At 42.7% G+C, this 26582-nt stretch overlaps 1 protein-coding gene and 1 non-coding gene across 3 annotated transcripts in view; both read right to left on the bottom strand.

The window, feature by feature from the left end:
- Positions 1 to 26582, bottom strand: part of safb (scaffold attachment factor B) — a 77019-nt gene that overhangs the window by 16464 nt on the left and 33973 nt on the right. For both annotated transcript variants that reach the window (XM_078555588.1, XM_078555587.1), the window contains exons 12-19: positions 22725 to 22876; positions 22343 to 22431; positions 15208 to 15350; positions 7290 to 7446; positions 6842 to 6963; positions 6594 to 6749; positions 5167 to 5439; positions 3769 to 3802 (exon numbers count right to left, since the gene is read on the bottom strand). In XM_078555588.1, coding sequence (XP_078411714.1) covers positions 3769 to 3802; positions 5167 to 5439; positions 6594 to 6749; positions 6842 to 6963; positions 7290 to 7446; positions 15208 to 15350; positions 22343 to 22431; positions 22725 to 22876 — 1126 coding nt within the window. The remainder of the gene's footprint in view (positions 1 to 3768; positions 3803 to 5166; positions 5440 to 6593; positions 6750 to 6841; positions 6964 to 7289; positions 7447 to 15207; positions 15351 to 22342; positions 22432 to 22724; positions 22877 to 26582) is intronic.
- Positions 21481 to 21619, bottom strand: LOC144689291 (small nucleolar RNA SNORA42/SNORA80 family). Its single transcript, XR_013578626.1, has one exon. It is a non-coding gene; the product is annotated as a small nucleolar RNA SNORA42/SNORA80 family (small nucleolar RNA).

The raw sequence follows: 26582 nt of genomic DNA, 5'->3' as shown, positions 1-26582 counted from the left end.
TCCAGCATGATGCCACCACCAAACACATCTTCCCTTCACCCCTCCCGGCGGCATTCCGTAGGGATCGTTCCCTCCGTGAAACCCTGGTCCACTCCTCCATCACCCCCTACACCTCAACCCCCTCCCACGGCACCTTCCCATGCAACCGCAGAAGATGCAACATCTGCCCCTCTACTTACCCTCTCCTCACCGTCCAAGGGCCCAAACACTCATTTCAAGTGAAGCAGCATTTCACTTGCACTTCCCTGAACTTAGTCTACTGCATTCGTTGCTTCCAATGCGGTTTCCTCTACATTGGAGAGACCAAACGCAGACTGGGTGACCGCTTTGCAGAACACCTTCGGTCTGTCCGCAAGCATTACCCTGACCTCCCTGTCGTTCATTTCAACACTCCACCCTGCTCTCATGCCCACATGTCCGTCCTTGGCTTGCTTCATTGTTGCAATGAAGCTCAACGCAAACTGGAGGAACAGCACCTCATCTTCCGACCAGGCACTTTACAGCCTTCCGGACTGAATATTGAGTTCAACAATTTCAGATCATGAACTCTCTCCTCCATCCCCACCCCCTTTCCGATTGTCCCCCTCCTTTTTGTTTTTTCCAATAATTTATATAGATTTTTCTTTTCCCACCTATTTCCATTATTTTTAAATGTAATTCCATCCATTGTTTTATCTCTACCTTTTAGCTTTTTTCAATTCCTTTACCCCACCCCACCCCCACTAGGGCTATCTGTACCTTGCTTGTCCTGCTTTCTACCCTTAATGTCACTTATTAGCACATTCCTTAGCTAATATCACCACCTTCAACACCTCTTTGTTCTTTTGTCTGAGACATCTTTTGGTTATCTCCACCTATCACTGGCCCTCTATCCGGCTCTTCTTGTCCCACCTTACCCCTTAATCCATCTTATATTTCGCCCCTTTTCTATCTTTCCTTAGTTCTGTTGAAGAGTCATGCAGACTCGAAACGTTAACTGTGCTCCTCTCCACAGATGCTGCCAGACCTGAGTTTTTCCAGGTATTTTTGTTTTTTTTTCTCATGACGCAGACTCTCCCAAGATCACAAAACTGAGGAATCCTGCCTGTCACAAAACAATGAACTTGATATCATTCCTCACTTGGTCTTTCATTTAGGTTTATATCAGAGTACAGGTAAAGTAGCTCAAATCCAGCAACCTCGGGATCGATTTCATAATTTGCCGGTTTTCGGAATAATAACGGAACCCCTTAATTCAGTGAATAGGGAACACGGGAAAACTAATTGATATGATTGCAAAGCACTTTTGGGTTAAAGGCCATGTCGCTGCTCATATTAATTCACTTCTCACGCATTGGCTTTAATAACTCTTTCATGCCTCTTCCACTTCCTTACATCAGCTCACCCTATTTAAAATGAGAAAAGATCAAAATGAAATGACGTTAAAAATACCCTGCGGTTCTAACTGAAAACTAAACGTGAGGCATGGGAAGCCAATCAGTACTTGGCATGCCGCCACACCAATGCAGCAACTCCCCAAACAATTCAGAGCTGGCTCATGTGGGATCAAGACTGGCTACTCAGGAGCGTGGGAAAAGAATGTCTGATTTTCAGACACCTCCGGTTTTTGGTAGCCGGATTTCAGTTACTCTACCTGTAATGTCAAACATGTCTGTAAAGAAAAAGAATCACAAAAACAGTCATTCAGTGCCGTTGAGACAGGTGGAAAAAGACTGTTTACTTTCCCTATGCTCCCATTCCTCCACTGAGAATAATCAGTGGTCAGATAACTGAAAGCTTGAGTTTGGGCTCCAAGCAAACAAGTTTCAGGAGTGAGTCAATATAACAAACATGCAAATGCTTTGTTACCACCCTCGCTATCATTGTAAGATACATACCCTATCCCAGCAGGTAGTCCCAACTGCACTGTGGACCTTCTTCATCTATGTGCCTCTATAACTGAATCATCAAATGCATCAATTCCTGGATACCCAAAAATTTGTCCTTAAACCTGTCCTTTTAAGTGTTGCTTTTAGAACCTTTACCCCAAGTCTATGATTTCTCTCATTTTCCCTAAGTGGCAAGTGCCTTCAGGGTTATGAAAAACCTACGGAGGGCAGCATTGCAATATGAATGCTCCTGACACAGGTTCAATGCCATGTGCCTATTAATTCCAGCAGGACTCTCATCTGAGGGGCTTCAGAAATGCGGTGCCTTCAACGTGAATCTGATCTTCCCACCCTTGCGTGATGTTCAGTAACAGATCTCATTCTCTGTAAGTGATAGCTATCAAACATCCTTCTGGTCATATTTTTATTTATTTATTTTTAAATTTGTTCACGGGATGTGGGCTTCGCTGGCTGGGCCAGCATTTATTGCCCACCTCTAGTTGCCCTTGAGAAGATGGTGGTGAGCTGCCTTCTTGAACCGCTGCAGTCCCTGTGGTGTAGGTGCACCCAGAGTGCGGTTAGAGAGTTCCAGGATTTCCACCCAGCGACAGTGAAGGAACAGTGATATACTTCCAAGTCAGGGTGGAGAGTTACTTGGAGGGGAACCTCCAGATGGTGGTGTTCTCATCTATCTGCTGCCCTTGTCCTTCTAGGTGGTAGTGGTCATGGGTTTGGAAGGTGCTGTCTAAGGAGCCTTGGTGAATTCCTGCAGTGCATCTTGTAGATGCCGCACACTGCTGCTACTGTGCATCGGCGGTGGAGGGATGTGGTGCCACTCAAGCGGGTTGCTTTGTCCTGGACGGTGTCAAGCTTCTTCAGTGTTGTGGGAGCTGCATTCATCCAGGGAGTATTCCGTCACACTCCTGACTTGTGCCTTGTTGATGGTGGGCAGGCTTTGGGGAGTCAGGAGTAGAATTACTTGTCACACGATTCCTAGCCTCTGACCTTCTCTTGTAGCCACAGTATTTATAAGGCTAATCCAGTTGTTTCTAGTCAATGGTATCCCCCAGCATGTTGATAGTGGCGGATTCAGTGATAATAATGCCATTGAACATCAAGGGGCAATGGTTAGATTCTCTCTTGTTGGAGATGGTCATTGTATGACACTTTGTGTTGTGCAAATGTTACTTGCCACTTGTCAGCCTAAGCCTGCATAGTGCCCAGGTCTTGCAGCATTTGGACATGGACTGCTTCAGTGTCTTGAGAGTCAGGAATGGTGCTGCACATTGTGCAATCATCAGTGAACATTCCCCACTTCTGACCTTATGATGGAAGGAAGGTCATTGTTGAAGCAGCTGAAGATGGTTGGGCCTAGGACATGACCCTGAGGAACTCCTGCAGCTATGTCCTGGAATTGAAATGACTGACCTCCAACAACCACAACCATCTTCCTTTGTGCTAGGTATGACTCCAACCAGCAGAGTTTTCACCCTGATTCCCACTGACTCCAGTTTTGCTAGGGCTCCTTGATGCCACATTCGGTCAAATTATGCCTTTATGTCAAGGGCAGTCACTCTCACTTCACTTTGGGAGTTCAGCTCTTTTGTCCATGTCTGAACCAAGGCTGGATTGAGGTCAGGAGCTGAATGGCCCTGGCGGAACCCAAACTGGGAATCAGTGAGCAGGTTATTGCTAAGCAAGTGCCGCCTGACAGCACTGTTGATAGCCCCTTCCGTTACTTTAATGATTGAGAGTAGGCTGATGTGGCGGTAACTGGCCAGGTTGGATTTGTCTTGCTAGGAAAGATACAACAATCCTCGTTTAAGATCTGAAAATGACAATCCCATAGTTCCAAATCCATATACGTAACTAATAAATTCATGCAAGTGAAATATGTTACCTGCCCATCTCTATCACCAATCATGCCTCGAGAACTGTGAAAGAAAGGAACACAACATCATTATATTAATATAAGCATTCAGACTGCCATAACTAGAAACACATACTATACACATTAGCAAATTAATTCCCAAAATACTATTTAAATATTTCATTCAACTACTGTGATTTTTAATTGTTAGGTAGTATGACTACAGTGGACTGTCTTGATAGCTGTAAGCACTTGAGAAAGACTGGAGAACTTGATTGCCACTCTCTATTAAATGGCCAAAAGGATAATTTCAAGTTCTGTTAAACACCCCGACGGAGCACCATTAAGATAAAGGGTTTGCACCAGCGTGGCATCCAACAGCAACCCATTTTCAATTACATATTAATAGAATCACCAAGAAATTCAATAGGGAATTCAGAGAAAGCTTTTTGACTCAAAGAATGGTGAGAATTTGGAACTGGAAGGAGAATTTGGAGTGGCTAAGTGAATAGTATAGATGCATTTAAGGGGAAGCTGGACAAGTATATGAAGGAGAAGGGAACAGAGGGTTATAATGATAGATTTAGATGAGGAAAGATAGAAGGAGACTTGAGTGGTGCATAAACACCAGCATGGACTGATTGAGCCGTACGATCTGTTGCTGTGCTATCCTTTGTAGATCAGATAAAAATTCTTAAAAGTGCTCACTCATTCATGCCCAATGTAAACAGCTAGGCCATACAAGATTATGCCACATAAAGTTTGTTGAAGGATTCCAGCTAATTTTAGATTGGTCATTTTTCCAGCTGAACAACTAAATCTGAAGTTCAAGAGCAGTGGAGAGCTTTTCAAGCACCAGGCGTCTCATTCCCTCTTGTAAACTTTTTAATGTTTTAACAGCAATAAGTTGGCTTTCTGTCTTGCATTACACATCTCAACTCATTCATTTTCCATGCCATTCCAGATATTTAAATGCAAACCGAAGAGATTCCTGCAATGGTCATGCGCATCCTACAGCAACTTTTAAAACTTATTATATACTGCATAGAAGCAATTTACCGTAGGAAAATGCATTCGTACTCAGCTGAAGCATCATTAGAATCTAATTCCACTGCATTCGTTGCATTTCAAAAATGCAGAAACGGTAATCAGACCTATCAATGCTCATCCTACCCATCAGACAATACAACCTAGTGCATCATCCACCCCAATTGTTACAATGACTGATGCTGGGACAGACCAAAAAAACTCAATAAAAAGCTGTTGTCATTTTCAGGTTATCACCTAAGAGATTATGCTAATTCCAACAGACCCACGTGACATCTCTACATGTGTTTAATTCTTCCTCTCCGACCCTGAGAAATCCCAGTGTCCATAAGAACATAACATTTCTGAGATCTTATCTGGTTTTAAGAATTTAATTCATACCCAGAATCACGCCTGTCTGGCATCCGCTCAGGTTTCCAGTTGCCACGTGGCGGCCCTCTTCGTGGAGATTCGCGCCGAGGACTGTGGTTGCGGTGGGAGCCATGATCAAGGTGTCTATCGTGATCTCTACCTGATTTCATAACAATATCACGGCCCCGACTACCACCTCGTCTATCATGGAATCCTTCAAGCCTCTTGTCAAATCTTCCTCCAAATGGCCCTTCATCCCGACGTGGTGGGCCACTATCTCTGCGGTCAAACCGATCCATTCGCCTAGAAGAGAGAGAAAGATGATGTTAAGCAACAATATGACCAAACTCACTTTCACTTGTGTAAAAATTCATTAAGGCCAGTGGAAACATGGAAGCATAATGCAAAAACCAGGCAAGATCGACACCTTAATACACAGATCTTAGGACTGGAACACTATTTTATCTTGCACCTGGGCCCCAAGACAATCCCGACTGACATGATAATTGTCTCCCCTTTCTACTACCTACAAAAAAAAATCTCAAGTAGAAAGAATCTCTGGCAGTCACTCTAGCTCAGGTTTAATTAAAACAATTTATCAACTGATGGCTCAAACAGAGCTGCAAAGCTGACTGTGGTGGAAGATGATGGGTGGCAACTGGTAGTTGCAAATTTGGATTTAGGGCAGAGTAGGAAAGCACATTATATTGAACTCATACTGTGTCTTATCTCAGCATGGTACGATACATGAGAAGAAATGCAAAATGTTGCACTTCTCATCACTAGAATCCTTTAAATTTTAATCATAATTAAGCAATTTATAAATTAACAGTTAGGCTGATGTCAGGCACCCATTTGAATAAATAATGATAAAAGCTTTAACTTACTATTATTTTCTGGTATGTCCAGTGTCTCCCAAGAAATTGTATCCAAGTTATTTTAAGCTTTAGGATTTTTCACTAACATCAACAAACTTGTTTCAGTCAACAGTTTTCCCACAATTAATACTTGGCACCAGTAACTTTAGGGAAGATTCTGACAATCAGGTGAATTACAGACATGCAACCAAACAAATTTTAGTAAGTGAATATTTTAAAAGTCAACTGTGTAAGCAAACCTGAAGTTAAAAACTTAACTTGAGGTTCCTTAATTTTTAGCCAAAAAGCTGGAAGCATTCGAAACCACAATATTGTGCTTTGTGGGAAAAGCTGAGTTTCCACTTCCCTTGGCACCATTCTTGCAGGTTTATTCATCAAGATAATGAAGTTTCATAGTTTATTTGTGTGTTTGTATAATTCACTAATTTAACTCCACTGCAGATGTAGGATTCTCAAATTGTAAATACCCATAACAACCAATGCTCTAAATCCAAGGAGGATGTGCAAGCATAATTCACTTCCACCTTTAATTTGCCCAGTCTCAACAAGCATTACAATCTACACTGAACTGCGACTCACCTGTCCACCTGCATATCTGGAAACCCCCGACCTCGATCTCGGTGATCAAAGTCATTGAACCTTTCTGGGCGGCCAAAGTCTGATCCATGACTGCCATACCTGCTGTCACTGTCAAGGGCTATACGTTTCTGATCAGGCCAGTACTGATCGTCTCGTCTAGAAAGAGGAAGATGAAAAACATTTTTAGGTTTATACACAATACCAAGTAGGCAAAGGGCAGTGTGCGGCATTACAGATTAAACATTTACCTATCACTATCATATGGTCTTTTAATTCCACCACGACGTTCATGCTCATAGCGCATTTGCTCCTGCTGACGTCGGAGTTCTTCTTTCTCTCTATTAATTCGCTCCTGTTCTCGCCGCCTCTCCTGTGCAAAAGGAAGACATTTTAGGGTTATACGGCAGATAATAGAGGAAAGAAAGCTTATTTTTATTCTAAATGTAATCTACTAATCATTTCTATTTGAATTGAACATTATGGACCATATACCTTTCCATATTTCTTATATTAAACTATCATAGTTGGAGTTGATCATAATGGTTAAAAGGCCACAAAATGCAACTAGATGGGTGTTTCTATATCTCTTATTAAATCAAAAATAGCTGAAAGGGTACCCCTAGATTTGTCTTTTTTGTTTAAAAGCATCACCTTGAATGAATTAACGATTGATATTTTTCCTGGCCCTTGTTTTACCTGTTCTATTCTGATTCTCTCCCGTTCTAGCCTTTCTCGTTCTAGCCGTTCCCTCTCAAGACGCTTCCTTTCAATTTCAAGCCGCTCCCTCTCCCGCTGGAGCAGCTCCCGCTCTTCGCGCTCTCGCATACGCTCTCTCTCCCACTTCTCACGTTCTCTGTTAGGGGAAAATTAATTTCCAGTTAACTACAAAAACAAAGCAACACCAATTATTGAAACAAAAGCATCATTTAACAGAAAAAAATATCGACTATCATATATTCAACACAAATTTCCCCATTGCAAAAGAATGCAGAAAGCAGCTGAACATATCCATTGCTGCGGTGCTCTTTGATATTTTAAATGATTCCGTTAGCTGACCAACATCAAAACTGCCATCACTCTAAACAATTTTTCAAGCAAGGGCCACTTTAGCAAAAAAAAAGCAATATGATAGGCACATCAACTACTTTAATAGAGGCCGTTGTCTGATTCACTCCTGCTTGCGATAACATAAAGGATGAAGGGACATTAATTGAAAAGCAGAATACATTTGTTCTTTCTGGGGGGGCGGGTGGGAAATGCAGGCTTGAAATAGACTGATTTGGCTGCGCCTCAGTGCTGGGGGTGAGGGATTTGCCTGCAGAAAGAGCTTCTCTTTCTTGGGGAGATAATGGCGCACTCAAATACATCACATCCTGCTGTAACGGCAGCTGCCCCTTGAACATTTTCAGTAACTAACTGCATCGAAATGCCAGGTGGCACCTCCGTGGGTGAAGGCTGCTGTCAGGATCGGCTCACTCCTCAACGAATGGGTCGGTTTCCTGGATCTCCCACACATACTCTCTCTCTCACTCCAACACACACACTCAGTCTTCCCCCACCCCACAACCTGGGGCTCCGCTTCGCAGCGACTTACCCCCCCGGGCCTCGCAGCCAGCCCCATCTGCCCGGGGCCCTGGGCCTCTGCTCCACTGCAATCTGCTCTCTGGGCCCTGGTTGGAGATGCCGGAGCAGCACTATAGCACTGGTTGGGGAAATCGCACTTCACGTTGGTGGTAGCTGCCACTGGCTCGTGGGCCTTGCAATGAAGAACACTACTCTAAACAAAAAGGACAAACTGGACTGTCTCCATCTTAACTTGGCCTCTGTGGAAAAACACAGGACTGTTTCCCCAAAGTTAGTTCCACAGCCAGAAACTCACTATGTACCAGTGTCCAAAGTTAGAATCTGTTTTGATCCCGCATTTATTCAAGCACAAGGGTAGCTTACATTCATCTCTGCAACAGTGACTCTACAAATTTGTTACTTCTAGATTTAATTTCTCCTATGATTTCATCAGCTTCTCCCACGTATTCCAACTCATTCAGACCTGCAAACCCAACACCATGTGCTGCATGAAATCTCAATAACTTCAGTTGGTTCCATTTCATGATGCACAAAATAAAAATCTTCACCCTATTTACAAATTCTTTCATGGCTTTCTCTAGGCCCACATCCCAATCCTTTTTTTAATTCATTCACGGGACTTAGGCTTCACTGGCTGGGCCAGCATTTATTGCCCATCCCTAGTTGCCCTTGAGAAGGTGGTGGTGAGCTGCCTTCTTGAACCACTGCAGTCCATGTGGTGTAGGTACACCCACAGTGCTGCTAAGAAGGAATCTCCAAGATTTGATCCAGCAACAGTAAAGAAATGGCGATATGTTTCTGGTCAGGATGGTGAGTGACTTGGAGGGGAACTTACAGGTGGCGGTGTTCCCATCTACCTGCTGCCCTTGTCCTTCGGGATGGTAGCGGTCGTGAGTTTGGAAGGTGCTGTCTAAGGAGCATTGGTGAATTCCTGCACTGCATCTTGTAGATGGTACACACTGCTGCTACTGTGCGGTGGGAGTGAATGTTTGTGGAAGGGGTGCCAATCAAGCGGGGTTTGTCCTGGATGGTGTCAAGCTTTGAGTGTTGTGGAAGCTGCACTCATCCCAGGCAAGTGGGGAGTATTCCATCACAGTCCTGACTTGTGCCTTGCAGATGGTGGGCAGGCTTTGGGGAGTCAGGAGGTGAGTTACTTGTTGTAGGATTCCTAGCCTCTGACTGCTCTTGTAGTCACAGTATTTATATGGCTAGTCCAGTCAGTTTTTGGTCAATTGTAACCCCCAGGATGTTGATCATGGGGGATTCAGTAATGGTAATGCCACTGAATGTCAAGGGGCGTGCTGGTGGTGTGAATGTTACTTGCCACTTGTCAGCCGAAGCCTGGATATTGTGCAGGTCTTGCTGCATTTGGGCATGAACTGCTTCAGTATCTGAGGCGTCGTGAATGGTGAGCATTGTGCAATCATCAGCAAACATCCCATTTCTGACCTTATGATGGAAGGTCGGTCAATGATGATGCAGCTCAATATGGTTGGGCCGTGGACTCTGCCCTGAGAAACTCCTGCAGTGATGTCCTGGAGCTGAGATGACTGACCTCCAACAACCACAACCATCTTCCTTTGTGCTAGGTATGACTCCAACCAGCAGAGAGTTTTTCCCGATTCCCACTGACTCCAGTTTTGCTAGGGCACCTTGATGCCACACTCAGTCAGATGCGGCCTTGATGTCAAGAGCAGCGACTCTCACCTCACCTCCGGAGTTCAGCTCTTTTGTCCACGTTTGAACCAAGGCTGTATGAGGTCAGGAGCTGAGTGGCCCTGGCAGAACCCAAACTGGGCATCAGTGAGCAGATTATTGCTAAGCAAGTGCTGCTTGACAGCACTGTTGATGACCCCTTCCATTACTTCACTTATGATCGAGAGCAGATTGATGGGCCGGTAATTGGCCTGGTTGGATTTGTCCTGCTTTTTATGCACTGGACACACCTGGGCAATTCCCCAGATAGCTGGGTAGGTGCCAGTGTTGTAGTTGTACTGAAACAGCTTGGCTAGGGGCGCGGCAAGTTCTGGAGCACAGGTCTTCAGTGCTATTGCTGAAATATTGGCAAGGCCCATAGCCTTTGCAGTATCCAGTGCCTTTAGCTGTTTCTTGATATCACGTGGAGTGAATCCAATTGGCTGAAGACTGGCATCTGTAATGCCGGGGACCTCCGGAGGAGGCAGAGATGGATCATCCACTCTGCGCTTCTGGCTGAAGATTGTAGCAAATGCTTCAGCCTTATCTTTTATACTGATGTGCTGGGCTCCTCCATCATTTGAGGGATTGGGATATTTGTGGGGCCTCCTCCTCCGGTGAATTGTTTAATTGTCCACTACCATTCACAACGGGACGTGGCAGGACTGCAGAGCTCAGATCTGATCTCTTGGTTGTGGGATTGCTTAGCTCTGTCTATCACTTGCTGCTTATGCTGTTTGGCACACAAGTCATCCTGCGTTATAGCTTCACCAGGTTGACACCTCATTTTTAGGTATGCCTGGTGCTGCTTTGGGAATGCCCTCCTACACTCTTCATTGAACCAGGATTCTGGCTTGATGGTAATGGCAGAGTGGGCGATATGCCAGGCCACAAGGTTACAGATTGTGCTCGAGTACAATTCTGCTGTTGCTCATGGCCCACGGCATCTCATGGATGCCCAGTCTTGAGTTGCTAGATCTGTTTGAAATCTATCCCATTTAGCACGGTGGTAGTGCCACACAGCAAGATGAAGGGCATCCTCAATGTGAAGGCGGGACTTCATCTCCACAATGACTATGCAGTGGTCACTCTTACCGGTACCATCATGGACAGATGCATCTGCAGCAGGCAGATTGGTAAGGATGAAGTTAAGCATCTTTTTCCCTCTTGTTGGTTCCCTCACCATCTGCCGCAGACCCAGTTCAGCAGCTATGTCATATAGGACTCAGCCAGCTCGGTCAGTAGTGGTGCGACTGAGCCACTCTTGGTGATGGATATTAAAGTCCCCCACCCAGAGTACATTCTGTGCCCTTGCCACCCTCAGTGCTTCCTCCAAGTGGTGTTCAACATGGAGGAGTACTGATTCATCAGCTGAGGAAGAGCGGTACGTGGTAATCAGTAGGAGGTTTCCTTGCCCATGTTTGTCCTGATGCCATGAGACTTCATGGGGTCCGGAGTCGATGTTGAGGACTCCCAGGGCAATTCCCTCCCAACTGTATACTACTGTGCAGCCACCTCTGCCGGGTCTGTCCTGCTGGTGGAACATGCATATCCAGGGATGATGGTGGTGGTGCCTGGGACATTATCTATAAGGTATGATTTCATGAGGATGACTATGCCAGGCTGTTGCTTGACTATTGTTGTGAGGCAGCTCTCCCAAATTTGGAACTAGCCCCCAGATGTTAGTAAGGAGGGCTCTGGAGCGTCAACAGGGCTGAGTTTGCCTTTGTTATTTCCTGTGCCTAGGTCGATGCTGGGTGGTCCGTCCGATTTCATTCCTTTTTTGAGACTTTGCAGCGGTCTGATACAATGGAGTGGCTTGCTAGGCCATTTCAGAGGGCATTTAAGTGCCAACCACATTGCTCTGGGTCTGGAGTCACATGTAGGCCAGGCAAGGATGGCAGATTTCCTTTCCTGAAGGGCATTAGTGAACCAGATTGGTTTTTACAACAATTGACAATGATTTCATGGTCATTAGACTTATAATTCCAGATTTTTATTGAATTCAAATTCCACCATCTGCCATGGTGGGATTTGAACCCAGGTCCCCAGAGAATTACTCTGTCTCTCTGGATCACTAGTCCAGTGACAATACAACTACGGTATTGCCTCCCCCAATCTATACCAGATGGGCAGTCAACTTTGCTCTACTGTGATTCCGCTCCCTTGCGCATCTTGTGTCATACAAGACCATAAGGCATAGGAGCAGAAGTAGGCCAATTGGCCCATCGAGTCTGCTCCGCCATTCAATGAGATCATGGCTGATCTGATAATTCTCAATTCCACTTTCCTGCCTTTTCCCCATAACCCTCGATTCCCTTACTGATTAAAAATTTGTCTATCCCCGCCTTGAATATACTTAATGGCCCAGCCTCTACAGTTCTCTGCGGTAAAGAATTCCACAGGTTCATTACCCTCAGAGAAGAAATTCCTCCTCATCTCTGTCTTAAATGGATGACCCCCTTACACTGAGATTATGCCCTCTGGTCCTAGACTCTCCTACAAGGGGAAACAACCTCTCAGCATCGACCCTGTCAAGCCCCCTGAGAATCTTACATGTTTCAATAAGGTCACCTCTCATTCTTCTAAATTCCAATGAGTACTGTGCTATAAAAACCTGCAGCCATCTTGGGCCTTATACCTGGGCCTTCCTCCTCAAATCTCTCCACTTGCCTATTCTATCCCTAACTTTAAAAATCTGCGAATGGCCATTCGTTTGACCATGCTTTCAATTATCTTCTAACTTTTCCACTGTTCACAGAATCTCTGAGCAGAAGGGGCCCTTCGAGTCTGCACCGACACGTGAGAAACACCTGACCTACCTACCTAATCCCATTTACCAGCACTTGGCCCATAGCCTTGAATGTTATGATGTGCCAAGTGCTCATCCAGGTACTTTTTAAAGGATGTGAGGAAACCCGCCTCCACCACCCTCCCAGGCAGTGCATTCCAGACCATCACCACCCTCTGGGTGAAAAAGCTTTTCCTCATATCCCCCCCTAAACCTCCTGTCCCTCACCATGAACTTACGCCCCCTTGTGACTGACCCTTCAACTAAGGGGAACAGCTGCTCCCTATCCATGCCCCTCATAATCTTGTACACCTCGATCAGGTCGCCTCTCAGTCTTCTCTGCTCCAACAAAAACAACCCAAGTCTATCCAACCTCTCTTCATAACTTAAATGTTTCATCCCAGGCAACATCCTGGTGAATCTCCTCTGCACCCCCTCCAGTGCAATCACATCCTTCCTATAATGTGGCGAACAGAACTGCACACACTACTCCAGCTGTGGCCTCACCAAGGTTCTATACAACTCCAACACGACCTCCCTACTTTTGTAATCTATGCCTTGATTGATAAAGGCAAGTGTCCCATATACCTTTTTCACCACCCCACTAACATGCCCCTCTGCCTTCAGAGATCTATGGACACACACGCCAAGGTCCCTTTGTTCCTCAGAACTTCCTAGTGTCATGCTGTTCATTGAATACTTCCTTATCAAATTACTCTTTCCAAAATGTATCACTTCACACTTTTCAGGGTTAAATTCCATCTGCCACTTATCTGCCCATTTGAACATCCCGCCCATATCTTCCTGTAGCCCAAGACACTCAACCTCACTGTTAACCACCCAGCCAATCTTTGTGTCATCCGCAAACTTACTAATCCTACCCCCCTACATAGTCATCTATGTCGTTTATATAAATGACAAATAATAGGGGACCCAGCACAGACCCCTGTGGTACGCCACTGGACACTGGTTTCCAGTCACTAAAGCATCCTTCTGTCATCACCCTCTGTCTCCTACAGCTAAACCAATTTTGAATCCACTTTATCAAATTACCCTGTATCCCATGTGCATTTGCCTTCTCTATAAGTCTCCCATGTGGGACCTTGTCAAAGGCTTTGCTGAAATCCATATAAACTACATCAACTGCACTACCCTCATCTGCACACCTGGTCACCTCCTCAAAAAATTCGATCAAATTTGTTAGGCATGGCCTCTCTCTGACAAAGCCATGCTGACTATCAGTGATCAAACCTTGCCTCTCCAAGTGGAGATAGATTCGCTCCTTCAGAGTTTTCTCCAATAGTTTCCCTACCACTGACATGAGACTCACATGCCTGTAGTTCCCTGGCTTTTCTCAACAACCCTTCTTAAATAGCGGAACCACATTAGCTGTTCTCCAGGCCTCTGGCACCTCCCCCGTGGCCAGGGAGGAATTAAAAATTTGAGTCAGAGCCTCTGCAATCTCCTCCCTTGCCTCCCTCAGCAGTCTGGGACACAAATCATCCGGACCTGGAGATTTGTCCACTTTTAAGCCTGCCAACACCTCCAATACCTTGTCACTCCCTATATCAATTATTGCCCTGTTATCAACTGTTGCTCAATCTTCTTCTCTACAGGGTTTTGGAGGCTTTTGACATTAAAGGCACTATTTAAATATCCCCATTTGCGAGAGGACACTAGTAGTCCCATGGTGATCTGCAATGTGGGTTTGCTAGAGGTAGAAAATCTTAACTTGCCATTTGTCCCAAAAGGTGTTATTCAGCCACTGACCACAGATTAACAGGTTTCTCCATTCCATGGATGTAAGCATCCATTTATACCAAACATAGCTTTCTTTGAGTTGCAGTGATAGAATCTCTCACATATATAGTTCCTCTTGCAGTTCAGAAGGAGCAGATGTTTTTATACTATATAAATATTACAAAAACACCCATTTTCACAAATATCATTCTAAAGCTCAATTAAGCTTTGTTCAAAAAATGTGTATTTACTGCTCAAGTTAGTTATTGGTGTATAGAATTTACACATCTTTAATAACCACCTGAATTTAAGCTCTTTGGCCAGCTGATAACTAAAAATAGTGCTCAAATCTCGAACAGCATTTCCCATGGATCAGATTTTCTTGCTTTACAAACAGAACTTGTTCAAAGGTCAATTTAGATAAATACCTAGAATTCTCAACAAAAAAAAAACACAATTGTAATATATATGGATCTTAATGTAGTGTATTGAACCCATCAGTGAACCAGGCTTACAGTGGATACAGGCCGGTCAATGGTTTGGTGCAGTAATTTTCTGTAGCATGGGGTACACTATGAGGGGATCACAGAACAGATCCAAACATAAATTCATAAGCCATGCATTTCAGTTCTGAGAGCCAGAATTAGGAAGAAAGAATAATCCAAACATTTCTGGCTTTTGGACCTTGTTTTGTTAGATTGCACGCAGATATTAATAAGTATTTTTCAATATTACAGGAATGAAATTTCCTAAATTGCTACCCAAAGACATCGGTTCTGTTAAGATTTATGAAATTGGTCTTACCTGCGCCTTTCTATCTCCCGAATCTCCCGTTCGCGTTGTCTTTGTCGCTCACGCTCCCGTTGCTCTTTGATCTTGTCAAAGGAGAGCATGTCTTTCTTGTCCTTTTCTTTGCTGTCTGGTTTGCTGTCTTGACTTTTCGCAGACTAATTTTAACAAAAAGAAAATCCCTCAAATTTTAATGTTGCATAGCTGAAACTGTAGTTAACAGAATATTATGAGAGTCTGCCTCACAATAGTAAAAATATTACATGTTTGAACAAAACCGTAAGTGAAGGCATTTCTTAGTGGAAAGGGTCATAATTCAACACTTATTTTCTCCAGGAGTAGGTTGACTCCTTTAATTAAGTACTTTAATTAAATCCCCTGCCTTCGCATGCTAAAATGGCCATAATGTAAATGGTGCAGTGATATCAGGAAATTTCAAAGTTGTACTTTATTATTCCTCATCTCAAAAGCGTCTGGTCATGAAAAAAGCAAGCAAAAAATTAGGCCTAGAACATTAAAAATTAGCGCTAAGAGCTTTGCAGTAACAAAGGAGGACTGTCTTACTGCAGGATTTGAGACTACAGGAGGGGGGAACCTCGGAGTTAAGTATGTTAAATATGTTATTACGAAAAACTTAACCTTCAGAGGTTACTTTTGTAAGACAGCAGGAATAGTGCGTATAGGTTAGCTTTGGACCATGCACACTGGTCAATGTGCTGGATACAATGAACAGTGGTTGAAGATTTCAGTGATTGTCCAAACTCAGTGATCCGTGAACAACTCTTGATCCCAGCAGTAGCCAAGTTAGGTTGGTGAATTTTGTTACGGGGGCAGTGGTGGTTAAATGAGTGGGAATCAGCTTAAATAAAACTGATGAGTCAGGCTTATAAGAAACCATAAAAGCTGTACTATGCAACAGGTATTCAGGCAACAATGTTGCATGAAAGTTGAAAGGACTCCAGGGGGACCTGCATGACACAAGGCAAGAGTTATTCTGTTTATAATTGATAAGAAAGCAGAGGAGCGTAACTTGCTTATTATTTTTATAATACTATGATGGACCCCAAAGAAAAAAGGAAATACTTACCTCTAAATTGGAGATCGGGCCCTCGGAGTTTGAGAACTACAATTCCCAGCGGTGGTCTCTGCGCATGTGTCAGCCATGGAAAGGCCACAGATGCGTAGGTCTTTTTTTTTGTTCTCCTGGTTCTGCGCATGCTCACACCTCAAGGCTGGTAAATGGCCCTGGGCACATATGCAGTTTGTTTTTTAAAATCTTTTTTCAGGTTGGCAGCTAGCTCTGCGCCTGCGCAGAAGAGAAGAAAATGAAACAGCGCAAAAAGGTCAGGTTACCTAGACGAGAAGCACCATTCTGCAGAAAATGTTATAAGAAGCCGCAAGTGGGAGAGGGAAAGACGTCCTAGGAAGGCAGTCAAGTCAAGGGACTAGAAGAGGAATCTGAAACAGGTCTGTTAAGTAAAGGTAACGGTAAGGAGCACAAGAAAAGACTACGAATTAAAGAGAGAGCACTGCTGGGAGAAGACAAAGTAAAGTGGGCTTGAGAGAAGCCAGAAGATCCGAGGAGACAGCCAAAGGTTGGTGACTCCTCACTAGGGGCTTTTGGAGCGGTGGTATTCCGCTTGGCACGGCTGAATAGCCGAGAGTGTGCGATGAAGGTGAAGTCTGAATGCCTATAAAGATTCGGGGGAAGGAACATCAGAAGGAGAAGATTGAAACCTGGAAGTGAAGCCTTGTCGAAAATGTCTGAGTGAAAGCATCATTTGGGGGAGAATTCTAAGGCAAGACCTTAGAGCGTGGGTGCCCTGGTGAGAAAGAAAGAGTTTCGGTGAAACCGGTTGGCTCACGATGTGACAAGCATCTTGGGCCGGGGGGGGGGCGTGATGAAAGGTCCGTAAAATCTGCTTTGGTGACATCAGTCACTTGGTTTTGGAGTGTAGTGTGTCTGACCGGAATATAGTTCCTTTTTCCTGTTCAATAAATGTTTTAACCTTTCGTTAAAAGTGCACTAGCAGGCTCCTGGAAATGTGTTCAGTAACTGCCCTCCACGTTTCTAAACAAAGAATAAAAGTTAGGACCTATCATGCCAGGTTCCACCCTGGAATCCGACTAGTCCAAAATTAACATCAGCTCGGATCATAAAGTGGGGGTTCTTCCGGGATCGTAATAAGGTGGGTCTCTTTGTTGCATTGTAAATTCTTGAATTTTCGTGGGGTCTGAGAATCCTTAAAAACGCGTACATGGAGGTACTGGGCATAGGGACAGGATTTTCTGTGAAGTATATTACACGGGTTAGAATTCGAAATGGCTTTGGACATTGCCAAGATGTTTCTGAACATGGAAGGTTTAATCCTGACTGCTTTACAAAACGTAGCCAAGGCCAAGCTAACGGAATTGGCAGATGATTTGAAGTTAGAATTAACCATAGGTCAAGGAAAGCAGACATAGTTGAGGTAATAGTACAGCATTTGACATTGGAAAGGATACCAGAGAGACCACGTTCTCCAGGGGGTGAGTTAATTGAGTTAGCTAGGATTAGGGGGAAGTGGTGGCATAATGGTATTGTTGTTGGACTGGTATTCCAGAGACGCAGGGTAATGCTCTGGTTCAAGTCCCACCATGGTAGATAGTGGAATTTGAATTCAATAAAAATCTGGAATTTAAAGTCTAATGATGACCATGAAAACCATTGTCAATTGTCATAAAAACCCATCTGGTTCACTAATGTCCTTCAGGGAAGGGAATTTGCCATTCTTACCAGGTCTGGCCTACATGTGACTCCAGATCCACAGGAATGTGGTTGACTCTTATAAAATGCCATCCGAACAAGAGCGATTAGGGATGGGCAACAAATGCTGGCCTAGCCAGTGACGGCCACATCCCATGAATGAATTTTTAAAATTCAACTGCATATGTAGCAGCTTGAACAGGAAAAGGAACTGAAAAAACTTGAATTGGAGGAGAGAGAGAGAGAGAGAGATGAGAAAACTTGAAAAAGGAGAAGAAATGGAAGTGCGAAAACTTGACCTCAATACCCATAGAAAGGCTTAAAAGGCTGAAATTTTAAAAAGGAGGCCTCAGTTGCTGAAGAAAATTCTGCTGATGAAAACAAACACCTCCAACCCAAAGCCCAGTGGGGAGATGTTTACATTTGTACAAGTCCTTCCAAAGTTTGATTCTTTATTTTGCTTGAGAAAGTAGTTAAGCAAATGAAGTGGCCAAAAGAAACCTGGACGTTGCTCCTATAGAGTAGGTTGGTAGTCAGAGCTCGTGAGGTTTATGCATCACTGTCAGAAGAGGTGTCTGTGGATTACGATACAGTAAAAAAGGGTATTCCTGCTGTATATGAGTTGGTCCCTGAGGCATACAGGTAGAAATTTCAAAACATAAGGAAACAGCCTGGGCAGATCTGTGTTGAATTTGATAGGGTAAAGCGAAGTAATTTTGACCATTGAGTATGGGCATTAAATGTAGAGACAACATATGAAGCTCTTAAGGAAATAATTCTCCTGGAAGGATTTTAAAAATGCACTTCCTCCATTAGTTAGAACTCATGTTGAAGACCAGAGGGTTAAAACCGCTAAACAGGCAGCAGAGATGGCTGACGATTATGAACTGGTTCATAAATACAAATCTTTTTTCCTGTCACCCCCCACAAACGCAGAGGAGGATAGAAGGTGGGAAGGTGAAAGGAAGACAAATAGCCAGGGAAAAGAAGGAACATCTGGGAATTCATCAGAAATTCCTCCTCAGAGTAGAAAGGAAGGTGCTGAGGGTAGAAGTGACATTCGAAGGCCGGAAGTGTTTCCATTGTAACATCTTCAAGCAGATTGCTGGAAATTAAATGGGAGACCTACCGCAGTAGTAGAAATGCTTAAGGAATCCTTAGAAAAGGGCATACAGAAAAGGAAATGGTTGTTAAAACTGTAGCAGAAGTACAGGTGAAATGTGTTCCCTCAGAACCTACGAGAAAGGGGGATATGGTTCAGGATAATCCAGAGAATTCTTCTTTCATTACTGGTAAAGGGAGTCAGGCTGCTAGAGGTTCTGGATGCTTTGTTTCAAATTACTTACTCCTTCAACAAAATAAGTAAACAAATTAAAATTTGGGAGAGATACTAGGGCAGATCAACCATTGATGGTGGCTGATGATACAATGTGTTCCAAGACAGTTTTATGAAGGAAAAGACATTAATAAGGAGTATTTAGAAGAATTTATGAACCTGTTCCTTTGTGTAAAGTCACTTTACGAAGTGACTTCATAAACGGAATTGTTACAGTGGGAATTATTCCTAGATCACCTATTGTAAGATGATGTTACTCTGGGTAATGATGTGTCTAGCGGAGACACTAATGTGGTGACAACTGTATTACAGCAGGTGGTCGATATGCTGCTCTTAGCCAGTGCCTAAAAATTACTGTGGCCAAAAATGAAAAGCTTATTGTTGATAACAATAAGCCTTGAAGGAAAACCTGATGTAGAGAAGCAACTTTCACATGTGAGGTGATTGCTAATGAAAATCAAGAATTGGTGTGAACAATTGAGCATCAGTCCAGAAAGTAGAACACTTGACTGAGGACTTGACATGTCTAAATGATAAATTTGTAGAAGCAAACTTAAAGGTCGATCTTCAGTTAAGACTTGATGAACTTCAAGCATCAGAAGTCTATGACGCATTGTGGAAAATACCTTGAACAGGAAAAGGAATTGTTGATGCATCAGAATAGTTGATTGAAAGCAGAATTATAAACCAAAAATAAACTGTTAGAACCTCATCACGAAAAGAGCAATGAGGTTCTTGAGCTTCAAAACAATCTGGAGAAAATGAAAGAAATGTGTGGTATGGAGTCACAGTTGTGAAGTTGTTTCCATGAATAAAAACTTGCTGAATTGTGATCCAGTTGAGCAAAAAACTGGTACAAGTAACATTACTGATGTATCAACCTCCGTAATGGGCAATATAGAAGCAACTGAAGTGCCTGCAGAATCAGAAATTAAGAATTGTTAACAAAAAGGGCTGAAGTCGCAAAATAACCTGGAAGCGCCAATAATGTGAGATATTGACTTACTAGTGCTTGCTCGTGCTAACACATGGGATATAGCAACTGTAAACCAGGCAAGTGGACAGTTTGCAAAACCCTTAACCCTTGACTCCCTTGTCTATCAAAAATCTGTCTAACTCTGCCTTAAATAAATTCAATGACTCAGCCTCCACTGCTTTCTGAGGAAGTGAATTCCACATATCCTTTGAGAGAAAAAAATTCTCATCTCTATCTTAAATGGTAGATGTATTGCTAAACTTGTGTCACCCTTTCATGTAGCTGTGGCCACTGGGCCCTGAAGATACCAAATTCATGGGCCAGCCCATGGACTCTGCAGCGTTTGCAGGGGTACAGAGGGCAGTCTGAAGAACAAGCAGCTAAGTTAAATTATCCTCTGATGATTCTCCCTCATCTCTCTAAAGAGCCTAAAAAGTCTTTCAGCCGCTGGCTAGCTACTGTTCTCTAGCAGCACTCAAAAGGGCCTAAACAAAAACAGAAACAGAAATACCTGGAAAAACTCAGCAGGTCTGGGCAGCATCAGCGGAGAAGAGCACAGTTGATGTTTCGAGTCCTCATGACCCTTCTACAGAAGGTTCTGTTCTGTTGAAGGGTCATGAGGACTCGAAACGTCAACTGTGCTCTTCTCCGCCGATGCTGCCAGACCTGCTGAGTTTTTCCAGATATTTCTGTTTTTGTTTTGGATTTCCAGCATCTGCAGTTTTTTGCTTTCATCTCAAAAGGGCCTAGCCAGGCGTGCAACTGAACTCCCGTTTTTCCCCAAAATTGCTTGGGCAGGCAAAACAATCATGGGCAGCTGTTTTCTCTCCAATGTGGTACACCTGCTCCAGTTCGGTGCCAATAGAGGAAAATCTACTGTTAGATCCTACTTGAAATTGCTTTGTTTGTTTCAATCTTGTTTTCTTTACTTACCTGTTGAGCAGGTCTTAGATACTGTTTTCTCAGATTTATGACCACAGAAGGAGACAGTTCAGCCTACATGTCCATGCCAACAAAAAGAGAGTTATGCAGCTTAATCCCAACTTCCCGCACTTGGTCTGTAGCCCTGTAGGTTATGGTACTTCAAGTATATATCCAAGTATCTTTTAGCTGCAATGAAGCTTTCTGGCTCTACCACTCTTTCAGGCAGTATCTATACACAGATCAGCTCTACAACAAAATGGGCCCTTACTTCACCACTGATGAAAACCTAACTTACAATTCTGATTGTGCTGTGCTACCCCCATCAGTGAAATTGGCCTATGGAGGATCCAGGCCAGACAATGGTTTGGGGCAGTAACTTGATTTAGCATGGAAAGTACCATAAAGGGATCATGGTCTAGCTCCCAGTATAAATCCATAGCCATGCAATTTACAACCCTTCCAGCTGTAATAGAAAAGGGTATCAGTATGAATAAGATTTACAACCTGATCCTAGTTTCAGGTCATGTTACAAACTACCTGAGCTTCACTGAATTCCTAATCACTTAAACTTCAATACAACCTAGCCTTCTAATCATGAATACACACTTTGAAGTTCATGGATGCAAGTTTACAAAAGCACCGACCCCAAAGTCCAGTGTTACTTTAGTTAACACACCAGGCATTCATCCTGAAGAATTAATGATGGTGACATAATCACTGCGAGCAATCAGATAATCTAAGATCGTTAGCAATTAAGTGTACAAAGTAGAAGCAAATAAACTGGGCAGCAATTTAAGGAAACATTGATTTCAAATCTAATCTTAAGAATGGTGGTGGCAATCTCACTCAGGGTCATAGGTCAGCTATCATCAGAAAGCAAAAATGTAGCTAATGGTGTATGAGTTGGTTTAAGGAGCGTGCTGGGCAGAAAAGAGAGAGCTTTGTGCAGTGTCTCATCATATATTTTACCTGAATATTTGATGTCAAAGATATCCTAATACCTCTCGCCATGAGACACAAATTCCTTCAAAAAGGTTTCCCATTCTTTCATACCATGTGATTTTTAATGCATTTTACTGGATTGCAACTGTTTGGAAGGACATATTAAAGTCATCTTGACGGAGTTGTACGATTGTCTTGGTTGAGTGGAACCATTAAGAGTGCTTACCGACTCATCTTTGGACTTTGTTTTCACACTGATGACCGGTTCTCCCTTAGATTTATCCATCACTACTATTCTCTCTGAACCCCGACTTCCTGAAAAGGTAAAGATAAGGAAGCATACTTTTGTTCACTGTGTAAATCAATTTCAGAATGATCTCCGCAGGGAATTCAATTCCAGTGTAAAAAAATATAAAAGTGAAAGCTAATTCTGAACTGTGTTTTCAAAGCTAGATTATCAAGCTGTCTGAACCTATGCAGCAAGGGATGTGCGGGTGAGATTCTACTAGCACCACTCCAGTTTACACGAACCCATCATGTCATCTACTTCAGTGTAAAGAGCACTTAAAGATTGCATCCTCTCCCAACAGATACTCAGCGTGCCTTACCTGATCTGCTTCCACCAGCATGCGAGGATCCAGTCTTCCGTTCATTTTTTGAATCTTTTTTGTCATCTCGTTTTTCATCCTTTGAATCTTTCTTCCTGTCATCCAATTTCTTGGAGTCTTCTCTTTTGTCATCTTTCTTCCCACTGCTAGATCTAAAGCACAAATTGCACTTGACTATTAAAGCTTATGTGGAGTTTGGACAAACCTCTACAATGTCGCTATGTAGAGGAAAATGTGTTGTAGAACGACTTCATTAATTCACTGTTTTCCAGTGCTTGACAGCTTGGTTCTCTGTATATCAAGGTGTGGAATGATCTGGGATGTTTCTCCCACCCCAGCATTGAGCCCTTTCGGGTCAGTCATTCATCCTCATATCACAAGTTATTCCTGAGATTTGTCACATTCCATGGAGGTATTATTGCTTCATACAATAATCAGAGCTGTGTTTTATTTTGACAGGCCTAAGGATATCTGCATAATTAATCATTGAGTAGTTTGATTATCATGTTCACTGTTTCTAGTTGCCCAGGAATGCAGCTTTTTGTTTTAACCTAATTTACTGTTTTAATCGAAGCTATTAAAATGAATGGGGCATAAAAATCGCACATGACATACTTGGTCATTGGTTTAAGTCCCCTTCAAAACTTGAACATGAAATATAGACTAACGCTTTGGTGCAATACTGAGGGAGAGCTGCATTGTCAGGTAGCTAACTTTCAGATGAGACATTAAACCAAAGTTCTGCCTGCCTGCGAGATTCCCAGGCATATTCAGAGGAGGTTTTACTGGTGTCCCAACCAATACATCTCTTAACTGCTAAACAAAATATTAACTGGTTAGTTATATAATTCACTATCTGTAAAGATCTTAAATGTACCACTTATACAACTACACACTAAAAGTAATTCACTAGGCATGAAGTACATTAAGAAATCCTGCAGTCACAAGACATTACATAAAATGAACATTGTTACCTTACCATGGGGGTAATTCTAGGACGAGCTCACTCATCTAAAATCTAATCTAAAACGATCCACCTCTATACCAATCCCTTAAAATAGGTTTTCCTACTAAAGCTTACATTCCTCTTCACTACAAAGGATTATTTCTAATTGTGTCCGTCGTCCCTCCAAAGTGAAGGCCAACAAAATAAAGTTTAATTAAGGATTACATGGCGATATGTAAAATGTTCACTTTTTTCTTGCTTCATTTTGCTCAACCGTTAGAGCTTTCAATGGAGAACCTTCTCCCCTGATGCCGGCCTTTATTACTTCCTCGGGAGACCAATCAACTCCAAAATAAACAATCTTCTTTCGAGAACTGTGCCTTTTAAAAAAATCAGTATGACTACAAGACATTTGTTCATCTCAAATTTCTTTATATTTTCAAAGAGTGTGCCCATCAAATGTATAACGTGTAGATGGTACCAAATAGAACTCCAGTTTCTATCAAAATTACATGGTGGAAAAAGAGAAAGCAGCATTTAATGCAGGTGGAGTATTCAGTTAGGAGATCTGATTTGCTGATTTTCTTGCACTGCAGATGTGTACCCTTCATCTATAAGTACACACCAGTTAAAGGAAACTAGAAATTTTTAAAATATGGGTTAATTTCCAATAAAGGCAATTGTATAAATTCTTTAAGTAGGTGATCCCCTAGGCCTGATGATCTACATCCCAGAATGTTGAAGACATGGCTGTAGAGGTAGTAGATGCATTGGCAGTCATCTTTCAAAATTCTGTAGACTTTGAAATGGTCCCTGGCAGATTGGGAGGTGGCAAATGTAACCCCACTATTTAAGAAAGGAGGGGAAAGAGAAAACAGTGAACTACACACCTGTTAGCCTAACGTCAGTTATAAGGAAAATACTAGAATCTATAATAAAGAATGTGAATAACAGGATACTTAGAAAATAATGGTAGGATTGGGCAGAGTCAACATGGATTTATGAAAGGAAAATGTTTAACAAACCAGTTCGAGTTTTTTGTAAACAATGGATGTGGTACATTTAGATTTTCAGAAAGCTTTTGATATGGCCCCACATAAGTTAGTAAACAAAATTGAGCACGAGATTAGGAGTAATATACTGGCATGGATTGAGAACCAGTTAACGGACAGAAAACAGTACGAATAAATAGGTCATTTTTAGGCTGTGACTAGTGGGATACCGCAAGGATCAGTGCTTGCGACCCAGCTAGTCACAATATATACCAATGATTTTGCTGTGGGGATTAAATGTCTTATTTCCAAGTTTGCAGGTGACACAAAATTAGGTGGAAGTGTGAGTTGTGAAGAGAATGCAAGGACATTTCAAGGGGATTTGGAGAAGCTAAGTGAGTGGGCAAAAATTTGGTAGATGGACAACAATGTGGAAGTTATCCACTTTGGCAGGAAAAACAGAATTAGAGAATTTCTTAAATGGTGAGAGGTCTGGAAGTGTTGAACTTCAAAGGCACGTCCTTGTTCACGAATCATTGAAAGCTAACATGCAGGTACAGCGAGCAATTTTGAAGGCAAATGGGATGTTGGCTTGTACTGCACTTATACAGAGCTTTGATGAGATCACACTTGGAGTATTGTGTGCAATTTTGGGTTTACCCAATGAAAGATACTTGCCACAGAGGGAAGTGCAATGAATGTTCACCAAACCAATCCCTGGGTGGAAGGATTGTCCTAGGTGGAAAGATTAAATAGACTGGGCTTTTATTCTCTGGAGTTTAGAAGAACGAGAGGACTTACCACTGAAACTTACAAAATGCTTACTCTGCTTGACCGGGTAGATGCAGGAAGGATCTTTCCTCTGGCTGGGTGGTCTAGAACCAGGGGACACAGTCTCAGAATAAGGGGCAGGTCATTTAGGACTGAGATGAGGAATTTCTTCATTCGATAAGGGTGGTGAATTTTTGGAATTCTCTGCCCCAGAGGGCTGTGGAGGCTCAGTCGTTCAGTATGTTCAAGACAGGGAGATCGATAGATTTCTACATATTAAAAATATCAAAGGATATATGGATAGTGCAGGAAAACGCTGAAGTAGAATATCAGTAATGGTCTCACTGAATGGCAGAGCGGGCTCAAAGGGCTGAATGGACTACTCCTGCTCTCTTATGCTCTCTCTCTTTCTTATGTTCTTGTGTCATAAGGACTTCTGCCATGATCATAATTATAGCTTACAAACATGGAAACATCCTATTTCAAGCTATAAATTGTCCTGCTAAAACCTTTTGATCAGATTATAGCCAGGTTGGGATTTTAAAAAATGGATGTTTTGGTTAGAGGGGCTGTCAATGTGTCCTTTTAGTTTAAGAGCCTATAGTTAAAGCCAAGATTCACCTCTGGCAGTGCTGCATTCTATCAAACTAGCTTTTGCTAATTGTTTGCAAGGCATAGTTTCCTGTGCCTTTGTGGAAGGTGCGCAGCAGTCTCAGAACATAGTCAACCAAGTTTTGGATCTCTGTGGGCAATGAGTGGTTTACTTTTGTAGATTCATTTTAACCAAACAAAAATAATCCACTGCTGGTGAAACACTTTTGGACATTTATGAGGTGATATATAAATGCATTTTCTTTAGATTCTGATCAACCTGCCAGAGAACACAAGCTTTTAAACACTAAAAAGCAGCAATAGTTTAAAGAGATCAAATAAAGCTATTGAGTAGCCTCGAGTAGTCGTTATGCCTAGTACTCTACCTTGAAGATTTCAAGGATTAAAAACTTGTTTACTTGTCTGTTCAGGGAGAATCTGTGCCTTCAAGATTTACAGTCAAGAAAAGATTTGCCCTGTTGTATGATTAGCAAGCCCAATGATACAAGTAGCAGTCACACGCTCAAGTTCAATTGGATCAGATGTACTTGCAGGTTA

Source organism: Cetorhinus maximus, chromosome 13 (assembly GCF_964194155.1).
Source record: "Cetorhinus maximus chromosome 13, sCetMax3.hap1.1, whole genome shotgun sequence".
NCBI classification, from domain to species: Eukaryota; Metazoa; Chordata; class Chondrichthyes; order Lamniformes; family Cetorhinidae; genus Cetorhinus; species Cetorhinus maximus.
Note: the sequence above shows the minus strand (reverse complement) of the source record. Positions and strands in the feature narration are given on the sequence as shown.